The sequence below is a fragment of the Eublepharis macularius genome, chromosome 1 (assembly GCF_028583425.1).
Source record: "Eublepharis macularius isolate TG4126 chromosome 1, MPM_Emac_v1.0, whole genome shotgun sequence".
Classification (NCBI taxonomy): Eukaryota; Metazoa; Chordata; class Lepidosauria; order Squamata; family Eublepharidae; genus Eublepharis; species Eublepharis macularius.
In genome coordinates, this window is record NC_072790.1 from 150,648,112 (window position 1) to 150,672,922 (window position 24,811).

A 24,811-nucleotide genomic window follows, 5' to 3' on the forward strand; every position below is an offset into this window, starting at 1 on the left:
AATGTTCTTTCACAAACACACAGTTCAGGTTTCCATATAGGTCATATTTCTCTCAGAATTGCTTAAAACTATTAAGGCTGCACAGCTTGCCTCCCTTGCCCTGACTGAATCTTTTTTCTCCACTCTCAGTCTAAAACTGCATTCACTCCGCCCGCACACTCAGTCATCAACCAATCATATCACTCACTCATCCCTCTCTTTCACCCCCACTCTTCATCTATAGCACATCAAGCATTTAAAGACACATACACACATTTACTTAAAATCATTACACACTGCTTTTACAAAAACAATTATTTTATTGGCAGTACTGTGATTAGCTGTACAGTGTGTAAACTTCTATGTTGTAACCTGAAACTGAAGTAACTCTGGAGGAAGTTATTAAAAGCACCTTTGGATTGTTTCAGCACAGTTTTTGGTATCTATAGTTTGAGGCATGTCTAATAAAGTGTAAAATTAAATGCATTAACATTATAAAAGTTATACAAACATTAAAACATTTAATATAGCATTTGATATTTTAATGATAAATATAAAAATTTAAAACATTGTCACAGAGCTGAAGGCTCAGAATTGGAACTGCTTAATAAGACTGTAACCTGGTTGGCTTCTGGACTTTAGTTGTCCTATATCACTTCACTAAAGAGGGGTACTCAGAAACAGTTGTGTAATCACTATGATTTTCATTTTTTTATGCTGACGAAGTACCTCTCTACTAGAAAAGCAGGGCTAGCGTAATGCTCCTGAAACCCACTTAGCTGAAGAATTTGTGATTGCTGATCAGCTTTAACCTACATCCTGTTTATACAACGTACTTTGCTAATTCCAGTGCATGTGCATTGTGCTTCTTAGCAATTGGCACAAAAGCTGGGCCTTAATATATCCAGCAAGCTATGGTGCAAAGATCTATGCCTAGAAATATTTTGGCTATCTGATGGGCTATTGAGACTTTATGGTTGTTCATAGCATATGTAAAAGAAAGGTACATCAAAATTACAGCAAAAGTAGAAAAACAACATTCAAAAGGAGTTGTTCTTAAACTTAGAAAATAAAGTAGTATCACAAGCAGAGACAATAAAAACTACCAAAGATTACTAGACAGGATCTATTTGTAAAAAGTCACTTTAAAAAGTTTTAATTTATATTGTTTTGTAAAAATCCAGACTATCATACCAAAAGGACAAATGATTCAGGGATCACTTATCTTGGTGTTGTTCTAATGAAATAAGTAGAACTAGACCCATAAAATTAACCAATGATAAACTTGCTTGTTTCTCAAATAAACTACTTTAGAAAAAGCCAGTGAAATTTTGAAATACCCACTAAAGTGGTATTAAGACAACATATCTATCAGTATGGACAAGCCAATGGTTTTTAGTACCAAACTGCACCACTCTTTTCTAATAATACATTTCAATAATTGTTCTTGCCAGCACCACTCTTAGGCCTTTGGATCAAGGGCCCATAAAAATAGGTGATCCTCTTTGTTTCAGGTGCTGGCTGTAGAGTGTTACTTCAAATAGCACCTTACCTTTGATATTTCCAGCCCATCACCCCAAGTTTCTCTATCTAATGTTTAGATAAGCTTACTAGCCAGCTACACTGCTAGTAGGCTACAAAAATTATTTTGGAAGAGAATTGTTAAAATACTCCTACACACACAAAGTAAATGTAGGTGTTTAAAGACCCTAGGTTCTCATGCTTTTGTATGACAATATTAGAGACGGCTGTCTAATATTCACAACTACAGCTGGTCACCAGACTCATGTTTAAAAGAGGAGGGAAGTATGTGAGGAGTGGGTTGCACAGATGTGCCAACATTCCAATATCTAGCCATTACTGATCCAATTTGTGTGCTTTGTGGCTTGCTAACCCCTGGCAGCATAGAGTTCTTATCAGAATCTTTCCTTGCATGGGACTGCCCATGTAACCATTTATTTACAGTACATTGCCAAAGGTGGCCTGCACACATTCCAGGCTGTAGCTCTCAGTTTCTTTCTATACAATCCACATCAATAGTGTTGTCCGGGCACCGGCAAGAGCGGCCTCCTGGGGTAGCCAAGCATAGATGAGTGCAACCTCCATTATTCACTGAACAATAGTTATGTCCTATAGGAGGAAAAAAGTTAGATATATAAAAGGCAATAAAACATACACAGAAATTGAAAAAATACATTAAAGATGCCAGTGTTAGTTTTTGTTTAATGTCTATTGTCTCCTAACTAGCAGCAGTCAAACATCAGACGCTTTAAAAAATAGGTTCCTAAAGTACTGGGAAAGCTTCCACAGGATCAAACCAGAAAGGGTCTCGTAAAGTAGGAGTGAAATTAGAGAGCTCTCAGAAAACTACTTTTTTTTTCAGTTCTGAACTTGTCTGCTAGGCCCTCTACGCACCCAGTTTCCTGGGGGTAAAGTGTAGATAACTGGGGAAGGCAATGGCAAACCACCCTGTAAAAAAATGTCTGCCAAGAAAATGTCATGATGTGACATCCCCCCATGGGTCAGTAATGACTCAGTGCTTGCATTTACCTTTAGGCCCTCAAGCCAACAAGCTACTGACTTGCACACTGCACGTAAGCCATCTCCTCCATCTTCTCCTTGGAACACTGAATGATATTTCAACAATCTCTGAGCTGGTGGAAATCCTCCAGGCCCCTAGCCCCTTTGACAATGCCAAAACAGCATTTGAGGAATGGAGTATTGTGAGACCAGGGAGACCAGTTTAGGATGTGAAGGAGTTGTTGTTCTTTTCTGGCTGATTACATCTGAGCTAGAGAAGAACTCTCAATATTTTATTATGCTTGCCTTCAGATTAAGAGTCAGCATTATGAGGCACCAGGCTTCCCATTCCAAGCCCAGAAATATGAACTTTGGGAGTGCCTCTAAGCAGAATGAAGGTACAAATCAATACTTTGCACTGAAACAGGACTGAGAAATGTGCATTCCTTTCCCACAAATAGGATTTCTCAGCTGGGATCCAAAAAGTCTTTCCCACGTAGTAACAATGGACTTAATTCTGTTCACTTTTGGCTGTCAGAAATGACATGGCACCACATAAACCAAGCTGAGTTATCTGAAGGTTAAACTACATGTTACGTTTTCTTCTGTGTTCATTTGAAAAGACTCTCCCCTCCTGGTAGGGAAAAATACAGGTACTTGTAAGTTTTCCCAGTGAGGATAAAAAGCAACTGAGGGAAACTCTTCAAGGAAAGAAGGGGTTAATGAGTTCTCTTTTCAGACTGAAAAAGCAACCCCAGTGGCAGATTCAGGAGGGTTTTTTTCCTGTGATGCTCAATGAAATGTGGCGTGAGCTGTAGGGTCTACTTTCAAGGTGACCTCCTCAGGTAGGGAAATTTCCCTTAGACATTTTTCCGCATGCAGCACTAGTGGGGTGGTATATATCCTTGAATGTACCTGTCCACGTATTTACGTTGGCAGTACCAGTAGACCTGTCAAAATACGCATTCAAGAACACATTTCTCGTATTAGAAATGATCAGAGGGAAGCACCCCTCACCGCACATTTCATTGAGCATCACAGGAATGAAAGGGAATTTAGATATTTGGTCCTGGAGGTACTTAAGACAGACAGATCTAAGGATCTAAATAAAGAACTCAGGAGAAGAGAAGCCTTTTGGACCTTTGAGTTGAATTGTCTAGGGCCATTAGGGCTCAATTCATGTATTGATTACTCGGGCTTTGTTTGACTTGTTTGCACATGCTAATGGGATAAGGACTACATGCTTATTGTGACTAAGGTGTTGGGGAGCTTTAAGACTCCATTGCATAGGATCCTTAAATACTCAGTAATTAGGATACTTGTTAACAGCTGTTGACCAAGCAGGGAATGTGGTCAGGAACTTTTGTCAAGCTGTAAAGGAGTGAGTATCTTTGGGGGCAAGAATGCAATGGTTGATGAGAATATAGAGATTGCTATATCATGTATGTGATTTTTTGCAGTTAATTCCCGTGATCAAGAAACTTATGAAACAGGAAGATACCCGGAATCCTGTTGGGAAAATTACCGGCTTATTATCATCATCATATGGACTCTTTTCATATTCATGACCAGGAGTTACAGTGTATTATAAGCTCTGGTCTGGACTTGTTTAGCAACTATAGCAATCATTGTGTAGGCTCCAGTATATTGTGAGGAGCCAATTATTTTGTCTAGCTCCTTTGTTCCTTATTGGTATTATTTTTGTTACATAATTATGGACACCTAATTTCTTAGGCAGATAAATGGTGTATAAACTGTGAACTTTTGCTATTGGTTCGATATACGGGGACGTTGGTCTGTTTTTTCTTATGGTCACTTGGGCAGCAAAACATATTGAGTCTTCCCAGCTCTATGGCAAGAGGAGTACAATTGGCATGACTAATTGAACACTGTCCCCTACTGTTTTGTATTTACAACAAAGGTTTGCAGGACCTGACCATAGAGTAAGAATGGAACTGACATTGTGGGAGATGTGAGGCTGTCACTGTGCTGAATTCTCCACCTCTGTAAGCCACATAGTTATCCTATGTTGTTCTATGCTTTTCCCTGTCACCAGATGACAAGGAGACACAGTATGGAAATGCATGTGATGATGTTACAATACCATGTATTACATGGCAATAATAATATTACATAGTATTACACATTAGAGCAGCTGGTGGAGGAACTTGACAGAGATTCCAGTCCTTGAGGTAACTCAAGTCTTCCATAATGTACAGTTCTACTCTTAGACACTAGACTGGAGCAAACAGACTTCTACTCAGCACTGACTTAATCAAGCCAGAAACAATAAACTAAGCAGCTAGGATTCTGATCTTGAACACAGTATGCTTATGAATATAACTAAGAAAGCTTTCATGGCCGGAGAACGATGGTTGTTGTGGGTTTTCCAGGCTGTATTGGCGTGGTCTTGGCATTGTAGTTCCTGACGTTTCGCCAGCAGCTATGGCTGGCATCTTCAGAGGTGTAGCACCGAAAGACAGAGATCTCTCAGTGTCACAGTGTGGAAAAGATGTTGGCAGGTCATTTATATCTACTCAGGAGGGGTGGGGTTGAGCTGAGTCATCCTGTAAGAGTTTCCCAGGGTGTGGAATGCTAATGGCGGGAGGCTTCACTGTATCCTGAGGAGGTTCTTTTGCATATGGATTGGTGCTTGATGTGCTAATCTTCTCTGCAGGGCTATTGTCAGGTGTACAGTGTTTTGTTAGCCTGGTGTTTTTCAGAACTGGAAAGCATCCAGACAAGAATAAAAGAACATGAAAGACACTGCAGACTTGGACAACCTGAAAAATCAGCAGTGGCTGAACATAGCCTAATTCAAACAGGGCACAGTATCTTATTCCAGGACACCAAAATACTGGACAACACTTCCAACTACTTTGTCAGACTGCACAGGGAAGCCATTGAAATTCACAAGCATAAGCAAAACTTCAACAGGAAAGAAGAAACCTTAAGAATGAACAGAGCATGGTTTCCAGTTCTGAAAAACACCAGGCTAACAAAACACTCTACACCTGACAATAGCCCTGCAGAGAAGATTAGCACATCAAGCACCAATCCATATGCAAAAGAACCTCCTCAGGATACAGTGAAGCCTCCCGCCATTAGCATTCCACACCCTGGGAAACTCTTACAGGATGACTCGGCTCAACCCCACCCCTCCTGAGTAGATATAAATGACCTGCCAACATCTTTTCCACACTGTGACACTGAGAGATCTCTGTCTTTTGGTGCTACACCTCTGAAGATGCCAGCCACAGCTGCTGGCGAAACGTCAGGAACTACAATGCCAAGACCACGGCAATACAGCCCGGAAAACCCACAACAACCATAACTAAGAAAGGTTTTTTCTTTGAATAGAAATACCACTGCTGCAGTGTTTTTGAAGAGAACATCTGAGATGTATCTATTTTATTTAAGGGAAAACTCTTCACACAGATCTTTTGTGAATGATTTCAGCCAGCATACCATTAACCCCCCCCCCCCATTAAAATCTTTTGTCTGGAAATCAACTGAGTTGAAAGATGGGCACTGGGGACTGTCAAGATATTTCTCAAGTTCTGATCCCAGACTACAGCTGGCAGCTATCTAAGGACAAATCAAAAGTTTTTTGAAGGTTTTGACATCCATCTTAATCCAAGGAACACTTCAGGTTCCTTTGCTGAAATTCTAACATCCATGTAGCAAGGAAACAATTGCAAACAAATAATATGCAACTATTATTTAGTATTTTTAATTGCTCAGTCAAGAGAAGAAATCTGTCCCTGGAACACCAATTTGATTTGAATTGACTCCCAATTGTTATCCTGAGCAGAAATGACTGAAAAACATGTTACACTTCTGGTGATTCTCTATTATCCAGCAATATAGTTTATGATAGCTTTACAGCAGTTTTGCAACACTTGAGACAACAAGAAACATATTGAACAGTTGTAAACAATTCACTATAGTCATCTCATAGATTCTGGATTTCAGCCAAAAGCCAAAGTTAGGAATTGTTCTGTTATTTCTTTGCACGATGTAAGGGTGGGATCCAAAGTACTGTGAGTTGTGCTCTGTCCATGGAATGAGCTGTTCCCCCCCCCCCACTGTCACCAGCAGTCAAGAGACACCAGGAAGGGAGGGGATCTGCAGTGGGAAGGGGCAATTGTTAAAAATTTCCTTCTCTACCAGAGAAAGTGACATTCTGCTTGTAAAATTCAAGTTTTTCCCTGGAGCTGTCAGATATTACGGTAACAAAGAAAACCCTATTATTCTAGATAACCAGAAATAATTTGTTCGTTGTGCTGATCGTATGACACAAGCAATTCTTCATTTATAAACTCGGATTATGTAGTTGGAATTACCTTGTGGACACTGAGCAAAGGCTGTAGTTATTCCATAAAGACGACTGCGCTTGTGGGGCTGAAAGTCATCGTTCTCTTTTGAGATGGTGCGATCTACTGCTACTACAGCATCTCTACACCATGTAGAACAGCAAAAATGTGGGGGAGGAGAAAAAAGAAAGAAATGAAAAAACTAGGAGTGGAAAGACAGATTTTTAAAAATATTGTGCCATTCTCCAGAGTGCCTATGCAGCAGACAGACAAGGGGGTCCAGCTGCCTAGCTCTTCAACAGAGTTGGTTCCCATCAGCTCAAGAAAGGTTGAGGGAAGAGGTGGCACCCAAGGAAGATGTCAGTTGGCAGCGCTGGCTATCAGAAGTCCAGCTATGGCCAGAAGCATCATGCTGGCCAGATAGAGAGGCAGGAGTGGGGACATGTTTGCACCTGAAGGTGGGAGGGAAAAAATTTGTCCTCTGAGAATGCTGGTTAACTGAGCATTCTGGATAACCAGGTTCTGCATAACAATTTACTGTATGACTCTGTACCGTTTTTATTTTGAGAATTCAGCAACTGTGGCTTGTTTTTAGTGACAGATTAATGTACCTCATCTTGAAAATGCAGACATGAAACATACTGACTTAACATTCAAAACTGATCTAAAGGATCCTTTGGGTCATTCCCAGTACTAGATTTAAAAACAGGACCACAACAATCCTCTAAGGCCCATACATACTTAAAAGTATCCTTCCTTGGATGAAGAATTTTGCATGGAAATGGATATAAATGCATTTTTCGAAGGCTTGAGAAACCCACTGCTGCTGCATGAGGCTTTTAACTGCAGAGTAACATGCTTAAAGCAGCCCACTGCTACACATGCACATTGCAGCACTAAAGGCAACCATTGACATTTAAGAAGTGTTTAAATGAAACATTTGTTTTTAAACTACAGGAATATGTCTAAATCCTGTTCAGAGCTATGCTCAAAGAATTTTGCTCAGCTAGAGATTATTTTTTTATGATGATTGCATATTAACCAGTAAGTAAGGCTTCAGATTAAAAATCTCTGTATTATTCATTTGAATGAGTGCTGCCAGTAAGGCAGGCGATTACCTTCCAATAAACTCCTCCCAGATTTAGGGGGGGAACCCCATAAGTTAATAAAAATACATTCTCAGAAAGTTTACTTGAGTTTCTGGTCTAGAGGGGAGCGTTGTAATAGAAAACAACACACAAACTGCCAAAATGACAAATCGTTTCTAATTACAAACCAAACTGGGGGGCTTAAAATGCAGAGCACAAATATTTTTAATTCAGACTATCATACCTTTTCCAGTCTGTGTAAAATAAATTCTTTCCATAGCTTGTAATGCTGAAAGGATACTGGATTCCTTCAAGGATCTTTCGGCGACCGAGCTGATTGGGGTTCATACATTCAACCCTTTTGGTACCTAGAAAAATTTAGTCTTTGTATGTGACAAATAGTCCTTTTGTAGGAAAAAGGCACAATGATGCAAGAAAAGAGAATTACGTGTAGAATTACACCTTTCTGTAATATTCTTCTATGTCTCACACATCCCTAACTATGTTCACCTCACAAAAAACTCACCTAGGCAATTCCCTGGAGTACAATCTTTCTGAAATTTGGGGGGGGGGGTCTTTAGAGAACAGTCAGGAGTAGGTTCCCCTATGTATTTGGTGGAGTTTGCTTGAAAAATGCTTCCCCTAGCCCCCTGGATAGCCCCCAGAAAATTTCCTCCATAACTTTTTACTATTAATCCCAATATATCCACTTTTATCAAAGAATGAATTTTAAAAGTTGTACCATATAACATAATAATTCTATATGCATATTAACCTGTAGTTACCCTACCAAAAAGAGCTGCGTTCATAGTGTGTGGGATGTCATTAAGGATGTTCTCTGAACCTCCTCAAGTAGGCTGTTGCACAGTATAATGGCAAAGCCTGAAAGGAACAAGATCTTGCAGAAGACATCCACACACGGTGGAAGTTAGTCATTGTCAAAAGCAGGACATGAGAGAGCCAAAGCTGGTGTGTGGGTTCATATACAGACATTAGGAAGTTATATTTATATTCAATGAGTTGTCCCCAAAAAGAATTAATGAACTCCACCACACCACCTGAAATGCTGCTCCTGAGCATCATGGGCCTCTGGAAACAGCACAGGGAATGCTTTTGGGTGTCTACAACAGCAGGAGGAAATTGGGAAAAAATTCGGGTTTGATCTAACACAATGTTTTAGAAATAGCTGAAGCCCCTCAGAATCTGCAGGTGGCAGTCATTTTGTATATTCAGTATTAAGAAAAAATACAAGCCTGGCTACATGAAGAATCATTTACTGACAGAGACAAAAGAATGAGCTTCATAATACATCTATATTACATAATATTCCAGAATGTGAAAACCATGTGACTTAGAAGATACATTTTCAAATGAACAGCACAGTCCTCCAGGCTTCCCTCAAAGAATAAATATAAATTCCTATGGCTTAAAATATTGATTGCAACCATCAAATAGTAGCTAGGTACAGTAGCTGACTCCATTAGGTGTTAGCTATCAAAAGCTTTTCAAGCCATGAAACCAATGCCAGATAATTGGAGAAGCGTCACTATGGAAGAATTATAATTCACCAGTGATGCGCTGAAGAACATTTCTTTCATACTGTAAGACAACCCTGAGCAGTAGATGTCCAGCTTCAGAGTACCAAGCCAGCTGCAAAAGACACATGAAAAACTTGCCTGAACCTAACCTGAATATGGGGGAGTGGGGCTCGCAGGAACAGCGCCTGCTTTAAAAGCAAGGCAAAGAGTTTTAATTCTCTTCAAACCCTTTAAGTCTGTAGGTGTAGTCTTGGGGACTGAAAAACTAGGGGAAGAGAATATTTAACTCTATGCCTAATGTTTAACCCTAATCATATTCTTTGATACAGAAAAAGAGGATACCAGAGTCACGACACTCCCCAAATCAAGAAAGACATGCTTGAGTCACGCTAATGAAGGAAGGTGAGCACAACTGAGAATCTAATTTGAAATATAGCAAAAGTCAGCCAGACACATCTAAATGTGCACATTTTAGTTGTAAACGGACATAATTTGCTTATAATTTTCACAAACATTTCTACTATAACTGCTGCTCAAATGTTACTTAAGGCTAATTTTTTCCAACTAATTAATATGACACAGCACAACAATCACATTGTAACAGCCTTTCTATCTGATAAGGCGCTTTTGTGATTTTGCCCATGTGCATTATCATTGCTACTTTCTAGCAATTATTCAGAAGTATGAAAAACTGACTTGAGCCTTGGCAAAAAGGATATATGTAGTTAAAACTAATGGAGACTGAAAGCTCCTTTTCACTTATCTTTGTGTTACTTTCTCTTTAGGGCTTAACTAGACAAGATGCAAGAGATATGTGATTGGATTTCTAACATCTTTAATTTCATTTAAAAGCAGTTGTGCCTGGAGGTGATCAACAGTGAATAAAGGAAAATTGGGTTTTAGTCATGACACTGGGGCATCCTTCCTCCTATGTCATTTCCTTGTGCAAATCTCTTCCCTTTCTGAAGAAGCTATTGGCAGCAGTGGTAGGGGAGAAAACTCTTTTTTCCTTACTGTGTGTAATAGCCGCTTGCGACAGGTGGTAGTGGTGGTGGTGATTTCTTCCAGGAAATAGAACAGAGAAAACACTTAACCCACTTTCCCATCCTAATAATGTGCTAGGACAGTAAGTGATTTGAGGCTGTGAAGAGATTAAGGGAAGTGATATTCTTTACACTGAAAGTGATACTGAAATCATAGATAAGTTTCCTGGAAGGCCTACCTAGCATTTTGAGAGTTAATAATTCATACATATCGAGTCTCTCTACACAAGACATCTTACATGGGGACGCTCAAGTGTAGGGAGATGCAATGTTAACCAGAAAGCATAGTTTAAAAATATCCAGAGCTGGTGGAGATCACTCCTCAGAGGGTTTGTTAATTTCATCTTTGCTTCCCAGAAGGCTCTGTCAATTTCACCTCACCTTCAGGGAGGCAAAATGAAATTAACATACTCTCTGAGAAGGGATCTCTACTGGCTCTGTCTTTTTAAACTACCCTCCTGTAGAGCGGTGAAATTGACAGAGCCTTCTGAGGCGAAGATGAAATTAACAAACCAATTGAAGAGCAATCTCCACTGGCTCTGGGTCTTTTAAAACTACACTTCCCGGCTAACATTGCATCTCCCTACACTTGAGCATCCCTGTGTAAGATGCCTTGTGTAGAGAGACTTTTAGTTAATTTTAAATCTGTGTAAGGTTTTACCTGCATCTACCCAGCATAACAGTGACGCATAAGTATCAAATGTCAGTCCATTTGGCAGCCCCAAGTCATCTTTAACAAGAATCCTTCTATTGGTACCATCCATGTATGAAGCTTCAATTTTAGGAGCCTCTCTGTTCCAGTCTGTCCAGTAAAGATTTCTGGGTATGCAAATAAAAACAGTGTTAAAAGGAAGACACCATTGCATCAGTAAATATGTCAAGAAAAAACTGATTAGTTAAAGAAAATAAATGAATAACCTCTGAAATTAACTGAGCTGGTATTCATTTTGTTTTAATTATTCCACCAGGCTGGAGCCAGGACCCAAAAAGCCCTGGGTCTGGTTGAGGCCAGATGGGCCTCCCTGGTACCATGGACCACCAATAGTTGGTGGTCCAACTGGAGCGTCCTCTGGGGCACATATGGGGAGAGGCGGTCCCGCAGATACACTGGTCCCAGTCCACATAGGGCTTTATAGGTTTATACCAAAACCTTGAATCTGATCTGGTACTCCACAGGCAACCAATTTAATTTAATTTAATTTAATTTATTATATTTATATTCCGCCCTCCCTGCTTTCGCAGGCTCAGGGCGGATAACAAATACAAACATGTTTAAAAACATTTAAAAACATTAAATAATACATTTAAAAACATTTAAAAACATTAAATATAACAATTCATGCTGCCCAGTGGTTCATACATGCCTCTGTGTTTGCATAGGGGTGATGGTTTAACCTCCCCTTCACGGGGGGGGGGGCGGGCACTGCCTGGCGTTAGCCATATGCCTGGCGGAATAGCTCTGTCTTACAGGCCCGGCGAAATGCAAGCAAATCTTGCCGGGCCCTTGTCTTGCAAGACAGAGCATTCCACCAGGTCGGGGCCAGGACTGAAAAGGCCCTGGCCCTGGTCGACGCCAGGCGGGCCTCCCTAGGGCCAGGGACACTTAAAAGATGTTTTCCGCCAGAGCAGAGAGTCCTCCGGGGCTCATAAGGTGAGAGACGGTCCCTCAGATACGTCGGTCCCAGTCCGCGTAGGGCTTTGTAGGTTAACACCAAAACCTTGAACCTGATTCGGTACTCCACTGGCAGCCAATGCAGCTGGCGTAGCACCGGTGTAATATGCTCCCACACCGGTGCTCCAGCAATGACCCGCGCTGCTGCATTCTGTACCAGCTGTAACCGCCGGATCAGGCCCATGGGAAGCCCAGCGTAGAGCGCGTTACAGTAATCCAACCTAGAGGTGACCATTGCTTGGACCACTGTAGTCATGTCACGGGGAGACAAATAAGGGGCAAGCTGCCTGGCCTGCCGAAGATAATAAAAGGAAGACCTGGCAACTGCAGTGATCTGGTCCTCCATCTTCAAGGAGGAATCCAGAATCACCCCCAGGCTCCTAACCCTCGGGGCCAGTGTAAGTGCTGCCCCATCAAGTGTAGGAAGCTGGGGTCCCAAAGCCATCTCCCCACGACCCACATACAGGACCTCCGTCTTCGTGGGATTCAATTTCAGCCGACTTTGTCTCAACCAACCAACCAGCCACAGCCACAGCCTCAAAAGCACGCTCCAGGGCATCAGGGGCCGATCCAGGCTGCCCGTCCAACAACAGATAAAGCTGGGTGTCATCCGCGTATTGGTGACACCCAAGCCCGAAACTCCGCACCAGCTGGGCGAGGGGGCGCATATAGATATTAAATAATAATGGAGAGAGTATCGCTCCCTGTGGCACACCACAAACCAGTGGCCTACGAGATGACACCCTCTCCCCGAGCGCCACCCTCTGTCCCCGATCGTGGAGAAAGGAGACCAGCCACTGCAGTGCTGCAGTGCTGTCCCCTGAATCCCCACATCGGCAAGGCGGTGGGTCAAAAGCTCATGATCGACCGTATCAAACGCTGCTGACAGATCCAGCAAAATCAGCAGTGCTGATCCGCCCTGATCCAGATGTCTGCGGAGATCGTCTGTGAGGGCGACCAACAATGTCTCGACCCCAATGCCTGCCTGTCAATGAAGCTGGCACAGTATAGGTGTTATATGCGCTGTACTTGGCACTCCCACAACAACGTGCGCTGCTGCATTTTGAACCAGTTGTAATCTCCGGATCAAACTCAGGACAAGCCCCGCATAGAGCGAGTTACAGTAGTCCAGCCTAGAGGTGACCATTGCCTGGATCACTGTAGTTAAGTCGTGGGTCAAAAGGTAAGGGACAAGCTGCCTGGTCCATTGTAGGTGGGAAAAAGAGGTCCTGGCAACCGCTGCAATCTGTGCCTCCATTTTCAAGGAGGCATCCAGGATCACCCTCAGGCTCCTAACTGTCAGAACTGGTGCAAGTGGCACCCCATTGAGGGTTGGGAGCTGGAGTCCAGTACCTAAACACCCGTGACTCAAGTACAGGACCTCTATCTTCATAGGGTTTAATTTCAGTCGATTCTGTTTCAACCAATCAGTCAAGGCTTCAAAAACATGCTCCTGAATATCCGGGGCCGAATCAGGCTGGCTGTCCATCATCAGATATAACTGGGTGTCATCTGCATACTGATGACACCCAAGTCCGAAACTTCCCACCAACTGAGCAAGGGGGCACATATAGATGTTAAACAGCAGTGGGGAAAGTATTCCCCCTTGCAGGACACCATACACCAAAGGGTGGCGGGATGACAATTGCTCCCCAAGTGCCACACTCTATCCCTGACCGTGGAGAAAGGAGACAAGCCACTACAAGGCAGTCTCACGTATCCCCACATTGGGGATTAAATAAATTAAGCATCTGTCATCTTCAAGATGGTATATTCATTACCTTGAAGTTCACACTGAGACTAGATCTTAATTTTTTTTTATGTTTACAAATTCTCTCTCCTTAATGTAATTCCATTTCCTCCCACAGCAAACTCAGCTGCATCTACTTTACTTAGGCCAGCATCCCAGAAGTTCATACTGTGCTGCTTCCCATATTATTTTCTGCATACAAACATTAATGCTAGACAGTGGCATTTCAGTTGACTAATAGTTTACAACAAATAGTTTACTACTATTTATTACGTATTATTCATCCCATAACCAAACAAGAATCTTCTCCATAAACAAAAGCTGTGTGCAGATGTACAATTTTATGCATGGTGGACATTTCACTGATATATGGGTCTATTCGTTACATCCTCACAATTAAACATTTAGGAACAATTTGTTAAACTAACAGTGAAATCCTAATCAGAGTTACTCCAGTCTAAACCCACTGAAATCAGTGGGCTTAGACTGGAGTAACTCTGATTAGGATTTCATTCTAAGTATCGAATCACAATTGTTTTGCTTAGATGAGCCTATGATACACTGCTATCTAAACAGGTATAATAGTGGCTTCATTGAAAACGTAATTAGAATATTTAGATTTTGAAAAAAAAGGAAGCAATATATGCATAAAAGTTATAGCACATTTTAAAAACAAGGAACCAGTACATAATGTGTCCCGCTGATTCATGATACGAAGTTCATATGGTAGACTTATATGGGCTGTTAATAGATATGTGCCTGAAGTTCTTTGGCTGTGTCAGGTCAGGAAAATGTAATGAGCATGAAGGATTAAGCTCCTCCTCCCCATGTGCTGCAGTCCCAATCTGAACTGGGCCCCTGCCTAACTTGGAATTGAGTTCCTAGTACTGTCTGATCCAAAGTACCTGTGGTGGCCACATTTCTGCCACATGGATTTTGAAATGTGTGACTCCACCCTAATTATCGTATTTGAGGATGGGAATTAATTTTGAACATACAGACCCATGATCTTGGAGGGATAGTGTGTATGTTGTTGGTGGGGGTTCTTTTGCACGAGAAGTCATGATTCACTCTATACGGTTATCTGAAACTGTCAGAGGCCTTGTTCACTATTTACTTGCTCTTTTCTTGTGGTGCCTCGTGGTTGGGATTATGTAGGTAGGTTTGGTGTAGTGGTTAAGAGCGCGGGACTCTAATCTGGAGAACTGGGCTTGATTCCCCACTCCTCCACTTGAAGCCAGCTGGGTGACCTTGGGTCAGTCACAGCTTCTAGAAGCTCTCTCAGCCCCACCCACCTCACAGGGTGTTTTGTTGTGGGGATAATAATGACATACTTCGTAAATCGCTCTGAGTGGGTGTTATCCTGAAGGGCAGTATATAAATCGAATGTTATTATTATTTTAATGTGAAAAGGAATAAGAACTGGAACAAGGGACTGGACTCAATGGCTGAGCTTTTTTCAGCCCCAGAAAGCCAGGGCTATGTTCCAGAGGGCAGAGCATCCTCATTTTATTTTTTCTCTTCAGATTTTCTCTCCTAGCACAGAAGACACAGCAAAAGTAAAATAACCTAGTATATGTTTATATGGCACAGTAGTAATAAAGTGGATCATCAACCATAGACATGCCCCTCAGGATGAGTACCAGCAGCTGGATCAGAGAGGAGATGAAACACCTTCATCTGGTAAGAAGTGTCAGGTAAATTAGACCCCTTTCTGGAGCATGCTCATGGCAAGCCTGCCTCTGAGTGGTCCAGTCCATCTCATGGTGGCTTTCAGACCCCACTTGGCCAGATTAGGCCATTCCGTCCCTCTCTCTTCCAGCTTCACTAGGGGAAGAGGAGCAGGAAAGAAACAGACAGCCCCTTGACTCCACAGTGCATTGGCCTCCCCAGGTTCTATTTACCTATTGGAGCCTGTGGTGATCTCTCCCAGGTCAGGCAGTGGGTCTGAACCAGTATTTGCCCATAGAGAGTCATAGAGACCTGATTGTGGCAATTTGAAGAAGAGGATGTGGGAGCCTTCCCACACCTTTTCCCCTTACAGACCCATTGTGGCTGATAAAGAGATCCAGGGGTGAGTGACCAGGCCTGATCCAGCCTGAAACCCTCCACAAGGAGATACATTGGGCTTCCTGCCTGGACACTCCAGAGAAGGCTGACAGGGTTGAACTCACTTGGCATCATCTCCTGCACCTGCTCTTGCAGTGTGGAGGATGTCTCAAGATATAGACTAGCTAGCCAGCAAGTGTGTGCTTGTGGGGAATAATAAGTCATTTGAAGGGAAAACAGGCTGCATCAGTCTTGACAACTGGAAAGTCAGGGCTGATGTCAAGCCTTGCAGCCTCCATCCCCTCAGAAAGTGGCTTCTTTTGTGATGTCAGGCAGATCAAGATGGGTAGCCATGTTAGTTTGTCTGTAGCAGTAGAAAAGAGGAAGAGTCCAGTAGCACCTATAAGACTAACAAAATTTGTAGTAGAGTCACAGCTCTACTGTTTCGTGAGTCACAGCTCACTTCTTCAGATGTTGGGGTTTGCTTTAAAAAAATTGCATGTATTTGCCTTTGTTCTGCAAAGGATCACAAGTGCTGACTCACACTCAACCAACAGCACTCTGGGGAGTTCAGGTGGGCTGTCAGGCCTTGCCTCTGTACCAGGCGTTCATGAAGGGGATAAAGGAGATGAGGAATTGGGAAATGCTAGGCATTTGTGTCAGGGATATTTATCATTTTGTCAGGTACTGTTGTCAAATATTGTTAGCTGGGAAGGGAAGATGGCATAATCTTATTAGATCTCAGAAGCTAAGATGTGTCACTACTTGGATAAGAGACTATCAAGGAAGACTCTGCAGAGGAAGGCAATGGTAAACTACCTATGTGTTTCACTTGCCTTGAAAGCCTCTTGCTGGGGTCACCCGTAAGTTGGTTGTGACTTGATGGCACATTTGTATGTATTGTTAGCTGTCTAGGGTACCTTGGGGGGGGGCATTTCTAAAGTTAATAAACAGAACTGCAGCTTCATTAGATCAGCATCTCTCAGTGGATGCTGGAATCTGACAGACCTAAGATGAAAAGAGTATGAGTGTTTGTGGTTGCGTCTTGGCCTGCACAAGTGCTCAAAGGCTGAGGAAGACAACAAGGAGGGCAAGGATGGCTAATAACTTCTTCCCTCCTGGGCATACCCCTAAGAGGGGAACTTGAGGAAGAGAGTGGGACCTGTGACAGTACTATGACATTTACTTTCATACCTGACACCCACAGAGAATTTAAAAGGCAGTTTGGCAACTGCGCATGAGCAATGAGAAAGCAGCTTCTGCTAGTGAATGCACACTATTTTCCTATAAATAATAGTAACAACAACATTTGATTTATATACCATCCTTCAGGACAACTTAATGCCCGCTCAGAGCAGTTTACAAAGTGTGTTATTATTGGTTGTTGTGGGTTTTCCGGGCTGTATTGCCGTGGTTTTGGCATTGTAGTTCCTGACGTTTCGGCAGCAGCTGTGGCTGGCATCTTCAGAGGTGTAGCACCAAAAGACAGAGATCTCTCAGTGTCACTGTCAGATTGAAACTGTGACACTGAGAGATCTCTGTCTTTTGGTGCTACACCTCTGAAGATGCCAGCCACAGCTGCTGGCGAAACGTCAGGAACTACAAGGCCAAGACCACGGCAATACAGCCCGGAAAACCCACAACAACCATCGTTCTCTGGCCGTGAAAGCCTTCGACAATACATTGTGTTATTATTATCCCCACAACAATCACCCTGTGAGGTAGGTGGAGCTGAGAGCTCCGAGAGAGCTGTGACTGACCCAAGGTCACCCAGCTGGCTTCAAGTGGAGGAGTGGGGAATCAAACCCGGTTCTCCAGATTTGAGTCCTGGCGCTCTTAACCACTACATCAAACTGGTGTGTAAAATAAAGATCTCTCAAATCCTTGCACCAATCCTGCAGCTGACCTTTAAAACTGAGACATTTAAGAAGCAGCTTTGTAGTCTCTCTCTCTGGACCATGGCCTAGAATTTCCATTATCCAACTCCCATTCCCAAATAATCAATGTTTTTGTCATTATAAATTGAGGAAAAATACTCTTTAACATCAAATAAATGTGACTGTGAACACTAGAAGAGCCCTCTGAATGGACATAATTATCAAATTAATATTTTAACTATTAAAAAATTTTTTCTGGAAACCCAAAATCTGTTTCTGACAACCAGTATAATTCCTACTGCTAACAGGTAACACAGGCATGTGAAAAGATTCTGATAAAAGGCACTGAAACAAACTTACCAGCAACCATTTTCTGAATTAAGAGAACATTCATAGGTGCTAACCTACCCTCTCATAGGATCTGCTACAATGGCTCTGGGGTTCACAAGGTCAGTGTCAAACAGCACTCGGCGCTGACTGCCATCTAGCTTTGCAACTTCTATTCTGTCCAGCTGAGAATCTGTCCAAAAGATGGTGCGTCCTAGATGATCAAGAGCTAATCCTTCAGGACTTTCCAAATCTGGGGGTGGGGGTGGGGTGAAAAAAGCAAAGTATATCTGAAATATTAGTTCATTTAAACCATTAGTTTGACCATTGTTCTCATTTGTGGAAATAAGTTCATCAGCAGAACAGCTGTAATTAGGAAATCTTGGATAAGGTTTAAGGACTGAGCACCTTACTATGAACACAATCAACCAAGATCAGATTGAAAAGCATACTGCAACCCACTGGAGGATAAGGGCTGTAACTCAGTGGAACAACCTCTGATTTGCTTGCAGAAGGTCAGAGGTTCAATCACTTGTGTCTCCAGTTAAAAGGACCAAGCAGAAGGTGATGGGAAAGACTTCTGCCTGAGACCCTGGAGAGCTGCTGCCAGGCAGAGTTGACCATCTGCCCTTGGTGGACCACTGGTATTCAGTATAAGGTAGCTTTTCATTGTGGTCTATATTTCTTTACTGTGATGTTCAGTTTTTTTTAATCCTCAGTTTTTGTACTTTTCTACAAAACTGGATTTGCAGAAGCATATATTCTATCCCTGGCTGCATACTTGTAGAGATTTTTGATCTGCATGACAGGCCCCATTGACTATTAGATACAAGGAGATCACATTATATATGTAATAAAAGGAAAGCAAGGAACAAATTATGAGCATATAGTTATTACAGGGAACAGAATGTATGTTTCTCTGTTTCAGCTTGCTGGAACTTGAAGTTGGAATCAGTACTTAATTTCTAAATTGGGAAGTACATGGGCTTTAATCTATTCAAAGGGAGGGGGAGGCTGTATGAGTTTATATGAAAGGCACTCTGTATATACTCAGATGCCCAGCGCTCTTTTATGCTTTTAGGAAAAGCAAGGCTTCCTTGCACAGGAAAGAAAAGCGCTCTTGCTAAGTTTGGAAACTCTTACTATTTTTATTATACCAATTTAAAGATTTTCTACCATGGAACTGCTGACTAGTCATGGACTAGTACTATATCTTAATATTCTTCTGTTGTAAAAAGAGATTAGTGTCTTCAAATCAGTATATACACAGCACAACATGTATACATATTTTATGTGCCTTGTAGTTTGTGGCTTGTGCCATTTTTATTATCTAAAGCTATCAGCCTACATGCACTTTTAGTTTCTGTTTTTGGCATGTGGCTCATATGAATCTGGACTGTGTTGGCCTCCACTACCATCTGCCATACCATGCCACACTACTCAGCTGCCTGCCTGACCAAGCCCATGAAAAATTGGTGGTGGAGGGGTTCTGTTAACCTGAAACCACATGTGAGCAAACTGAAGTTATTAAAGTTCTGCTTGTAATATGAAATAGATGTACAGTAGATGCCTAGATTTGCTTATATACATGGGACAAACCCAACAGGAAGAATGGATTTTAGAGACCAAACAAATGGTTACCTAACAACATATCATCTTCAAAAACAAAACACCCTGTACTGTACCAAGATTCGAGTCTAACTCAAAAATGTCTAAGTATTCCTGTCATCAAAAAAGCAGAAAAATGCTTATCTTCAGATATTAATGACCATACAGACATGTAAAAACTGATCTCCAGGTCACATCGATCAGTTCCCCTGGAGAAAATGTTTACTTTGGAAAGTGAATACTATGGCATTATACCTTGCTGAAGTCCCTCCCCTCCCCAAACTCCACCCCTCCAAGCTCCCTCCACCCCCAAAAAATCTCCATGAATTTCCCAACCTGGAGCTAGCAATGCTACGACCTGCTCCATACCCAGAGTTTTGCATTATGCTGAAATTTTACAACATACCTAATATGCCACGTAGAATTTTTGCCTTAAATCTAAGATGCGGACCTCATAACTATATGGGCGGAGCTCAGATTCAGATTTGTTTTATTGTATATGGCCATTGGCCTTCACAATATCAAAACACTCTCGAATGTCAGTATAATACATAATCAAAATGGTCAGGGTGGAGCTGATCAGATCCATTTTTGGCCCAGTTAATCTGCTTAGAAATGAGGCTTGTAACCATAGAATTTGATTGGGGGTAAAGCTATATAAGCATAAATAAATATACACATCACTGAAGAAAAAAAATTCCTTGCTCTCCTTTGAAGTGAAAAATATATGGAATGTGGTGCCAGACTTTTGCATGGTCATGATGTTCATTGAAGGTTACACAGACTTTTAAAAAAATTAAATCAGAATTTGTGTAGCATTCAGTTGAAACAGAGTTGTATTTGCAACCGTGGCTTCAGTTGAACAGTGTGTCCATTTTAAAAGAAAAAAAGCTCTGTTCTGAATGCATTTAAGTTTTGTTTTTCCAATGAGAAGAAACCATAACATGCATTTGAACCTATATCATTTATTTTTAGGCATTTGTTCCTCTCTGTATTTGAGCAGAGAAACCCCCGAGGCCAGGATAGTAGGTCATTATCTGCTATTTCCTGTTGTTTTTAGACCTGGTCGCTATCCAAGAAAAACTATGCACATACAGTTCTCAGAATTGTTCCAAACTTAAATCTCTTTTGCATGATGACTATCTACCCTAAACCTCCTCCTGTTAAGTAAGAACAGCATTGCTGGTTCTGAAATTTAAAGCTTGATTTACTTGTCAATAATAAGTTTTCACATGTCTGTATGGTCTCTAGTTACCACCTGGAGGCTGGTAACCCTAAGAAGGAGCCATTCAACAGTGTCAACTATCGGTATACTAAGTCGCAAGTTTGCAGAAGAACTGCACAAATGAATTCGAGCAAATGCCAATGAACTTTTTCCTATCATACTCCAAAAATATCCCCTTCCCCTTCTCACCAAAGTTGACAGACAACAGGCATTTCTGTTCATTACAGTATGAGGAATTGCTCTTCCTGTCATCAGCGTACTGAAAGCAGTCTTCATTTCAAATGCTTGCAAATATTTTTGACTAGATTTCAGATACTTCAGGAAAAGAAAATTACTGACTCTTGGTTATCTTCCAGGTTTGAGCTGTCAGTCAGGAGATTTAAAGCAGCTTGGTGGCCTAGTGTAAATTTCTTTCCAGACAGGTTGACAATTAACCAGAGAAAAACCCAGACCACATTAAGATGTTATAGAATTCATACAATAAAATAGAAATTGTGAACATCCTTTTCTCTAGCTCAACATTACTCTTCTGTAATTCTACTGAAATTACTGGTCTCACTGGCAAGAGCATCTGGAAAGAATAGGAGGCTTGGAACTTGGTAAGAGGCAGGCTTATAAAGACATGTATAACCGATCCAATTTATGCAGTTGTCTCTGTAGAGTAGTCTTTGCAGCTGTGAAGTTTGGAAAGTTCATACATTTCATGGACATGCAGCTGGAGAAAGATAGATAAGAGCTGGAGGAGAACACAGGACAAAGTGCAGCCTTGCAGAATAATCTAGCTATGAACCCTGAGAGCATTAACATTAATAAATAATTAGCAGCACAAAAATAACTCACAAGCTGAAGCAATGTGATACATTTTTGTTATTAGGAACAAAAGCGCAATTTAGGCAATTTAAAGTTTAGCCCTACTCAGATGTGGGGGAAAAAATAATAATGTGGTTTAATCCAATGAGGTTTATATATTCTTGTATTTTTGCCATTTATAGTCCTTTTTTGTGCTTTACCTTGTAATGTTTGTAATAACCTATAGGTAACCAAATAAAGCTTGTACTTACCCAAGAATTCCACTCTAGGAAGGTTTTTGTCCAGCCCCCCTCCCCCAGAAACAAGAAGCCCTGTATGGATGGCACCAGCCTGTCTTTCAGAGGGATTTCAAATTTCAGGGGGGCAGCAGATTTTTTAGCTCTCCTGTAGAGAAGTGTTCCCACAAGCACCGGCCATCAGTCTCAGAGCCTGGGCAGCTTGATATGGGTGGAGGTAGTTCTTCAAGCACTCCAGCCCCAAGCTATTAGGGCTTTAACAGGGAATGGTGTGGATCCCTGCCCCTATCTTACCACTCTTCTGAGCAAAGTATCTTTATTTATTAAAATATTTATGCCCCAATCTTTCCTTTGGCTCCGGCTTGAAGTCTTCCTACAATCTATGCCCCAATCTTTCCTTTGGCTCCAGCTTGAAGTCTTCCTACAATCTAAAGACCCTTCCTCCACCTAAGTGGCCCTTGGAGGATGGCTACTTGGAGGTTAAATACACCCCAAAGCCTGTATCTTCAACAGAATCTGAAACAAACTGGAAGCTAGTGCAGCTGAAATAACAACAACAATATTCAATTTATAGACCGCCCTTCAGGACAACTTAACACCCACTCAGAGCGGTTTACAAAGTATGTGATTATTATCCCCATAGCAATCACCCTGTGAGGTAGGTGGGACTGAGAGAGCTCCAAGAAGCTGGGACTGACCCAAGGTCACCCAGCTGGCTTCAAGTGGAGGAGTGGGGAATCAAACCCGGTTCTCCAGATTAGAATCCCATGCTCTTAACCACTACACCAAACTGGCTCTTTGTCTCTGTCAGAACCCTTGTTTCAGCATTTGCACGAACTGCATTTTCAGAACCATCTTTGAGGGCAGTCCCACACCGAGCATATTTATAGTGCAACCCTAAAAACACTTTCCTAGATGTAAGTGCCACAGGACAGACTTAAGTAGGATTCTGAGTAAACTTGTTAAGAATTACACTATCAAGACTTTAATAATTTCCTGGGATTTTGGTCACCAATGTATTTTTTGCTATGGTAATTTTACTGAAGTTTAATTTTATCTGTCTGTTCCTTCTTCCATGCCTAGGACTATTTTTATCAGGTTTATTGCTTCTGATTGCTTTCATTTGGCTTTACTGTACACTATTTTATGGACTATTTAACGGAAGCAGCTATCTATACATTTTATAAGCAAACAAATACATAATCGCAGGGCTTTTTTCTGGGAAAAGAGGTGGTGGAACTCAGTGGGTTGCCCTCAGAGAAAACGGTCACATGGCTGGTGGCCCCGCCCCCTGATCTCCAGACAGAGGGGAGTTTAGATTGCTCTCCCCTCTGTCTGGAGATCAGGGGGCAGGGCCACTAGCCATGTGACCATTTTCAAGAGGTTCTGGAACTCCATTCCCCCGCATCTCAGCTGAAAAAAAGCCCTGCATAATCATATCTCCATACTTCTATACTAGGTTTCATATCTGACTGTATCTAATGAGAAATAATATACCACAACCATGGTCTGCTACTTCCAATATCTACTGAGAAGCCACCATATTATGGTTACTAGCATTCATAAGAACACGAATGGGTTCATAAATTCACCTAACAAAGCTGCACTTCAGGCTCCTTTTGTATCAATGCAACACTAAAATTGGTGCCAGACTATGGAGCACAGAAAAACCAAATGGCCTGGAGGTAATCCAAGATCAGTTTCTGACAGCTCTCTTAAATCTTCCTTAGAAAAACTGCAGCTGCTTCACTCAGCGCAGAGAGAACTGGGTTCCCTCCATTGTCGCATACATTTACATGTATGTTTTTGTACTAGATAAAGCTTCATTAGATGCCAGCAAACAGACTCCCCCAAAATATATGCTTGAACAAGTAGATCAGGCAATGGGAAAGTTATCATCTTATGGTATATCCATGGAAAGACTGGCAAATTTAGAACCTTGGCTCTTAGGAAGACAAAATTTAATCTATGGACTGACAGTGCAATCCTAAACAGAGTTATACCCTTCTAAGCATGGCTAAATTTCAGACTATAACAGCCTATGTAGGAATCCCATCCCCACTCATCATGCATCAGGACCTAATTTGCTGAAGTGTCTTCCTTTGGCCTCAGACAGAGAGGCAGGGGTTGGGTACCACCCTAATTCATCTCCTCTTCCCTAGCTCTACTCTCTTCTGGGCTAAGAGCCAGCGCTGATCTGTCCTCTCTCAAGCCTTCTGAAGGCCTTAAGCCAGGCATGGGATATACCCAGTGGCCTTCCTCTACATGGAAGCCTATGGGGTGTGGCCCATCCTATGAGGAACAAATAGTGCCTCCTGAGCTATTTCTGCCGCATTTTATACCCCCTTCTCTGATCCAAGGTGGAGCTTCCCAGCAACTGATGGTTTGACAGCTGTCTGTCAAAGGGCCAGTTGTTAGTGGGTGTCTGACTCTTAAAAGGCCAGCTGCCATTGACCAGCTGGCTCATGTGCAGCTCTTTATGTGCCTCAGTCACCCCCCTGGGCTTGGTGGATGCCAGGCTTGACCTGGGGGAGGCTGAGAAGGAGGGGGCATGGTATTGTCTCCATCCCTCCCAACAGCCTATTTAGTTGGAAAATATTCCAAAATTCTAGTAGATCAATGTGTATCTGTGGGCAATGGAAAACTAAACATATTATAGAATATATAATACATTATTACCTATACAATTTTTGAAAAGACCAATTTTTGAAAGCTATCTTTTGATAGTTACTCTGAATTTAGTAGTATCCACAGCCTGTATTTTGTTCTGTTA

General features: G+C 41.9%; 1 protein-coding gene across 1 annotated transcript in view; it reads right to left on the reverse strand.

Moving 5' to 3' along the window:
* Window positions 1-279: 279 nt before the first annotated feature.
* The window catches only part of NID1 (nidogen 1), a 94,837-nt gene continuing 70,305 nt past the window's right edge, over window positions 280-24,811 (reverse strand). The window contains exons 16-20 of the mRNA XM_054975120.1: window positions 18,241-18,412; window positions 11,146-11,303; window positions 8,148-8,271; window positions 6,846-6,958; window positions 280-2,109 (exon numbers count right to left, since the gene is read on the reverse strand). Of these exons, the coding sequence (XP_054831095.1) occupies window positions 1,988-2,109; window positions 6,846-6,958; window positions 8,148-8,271; window positions 11,146-11,303; window positions 18,241-18,412 (689 nt within the window). The 3' untranslated portion in view covers window positions 280-1,987. The remainder of the gene's footprint in view (window positions 2,110-6,845; window positions 6,959-8,147; window positions 8,272-11,145; window positions 11,304-18,240; window positions 18,413-24,811) is intronic.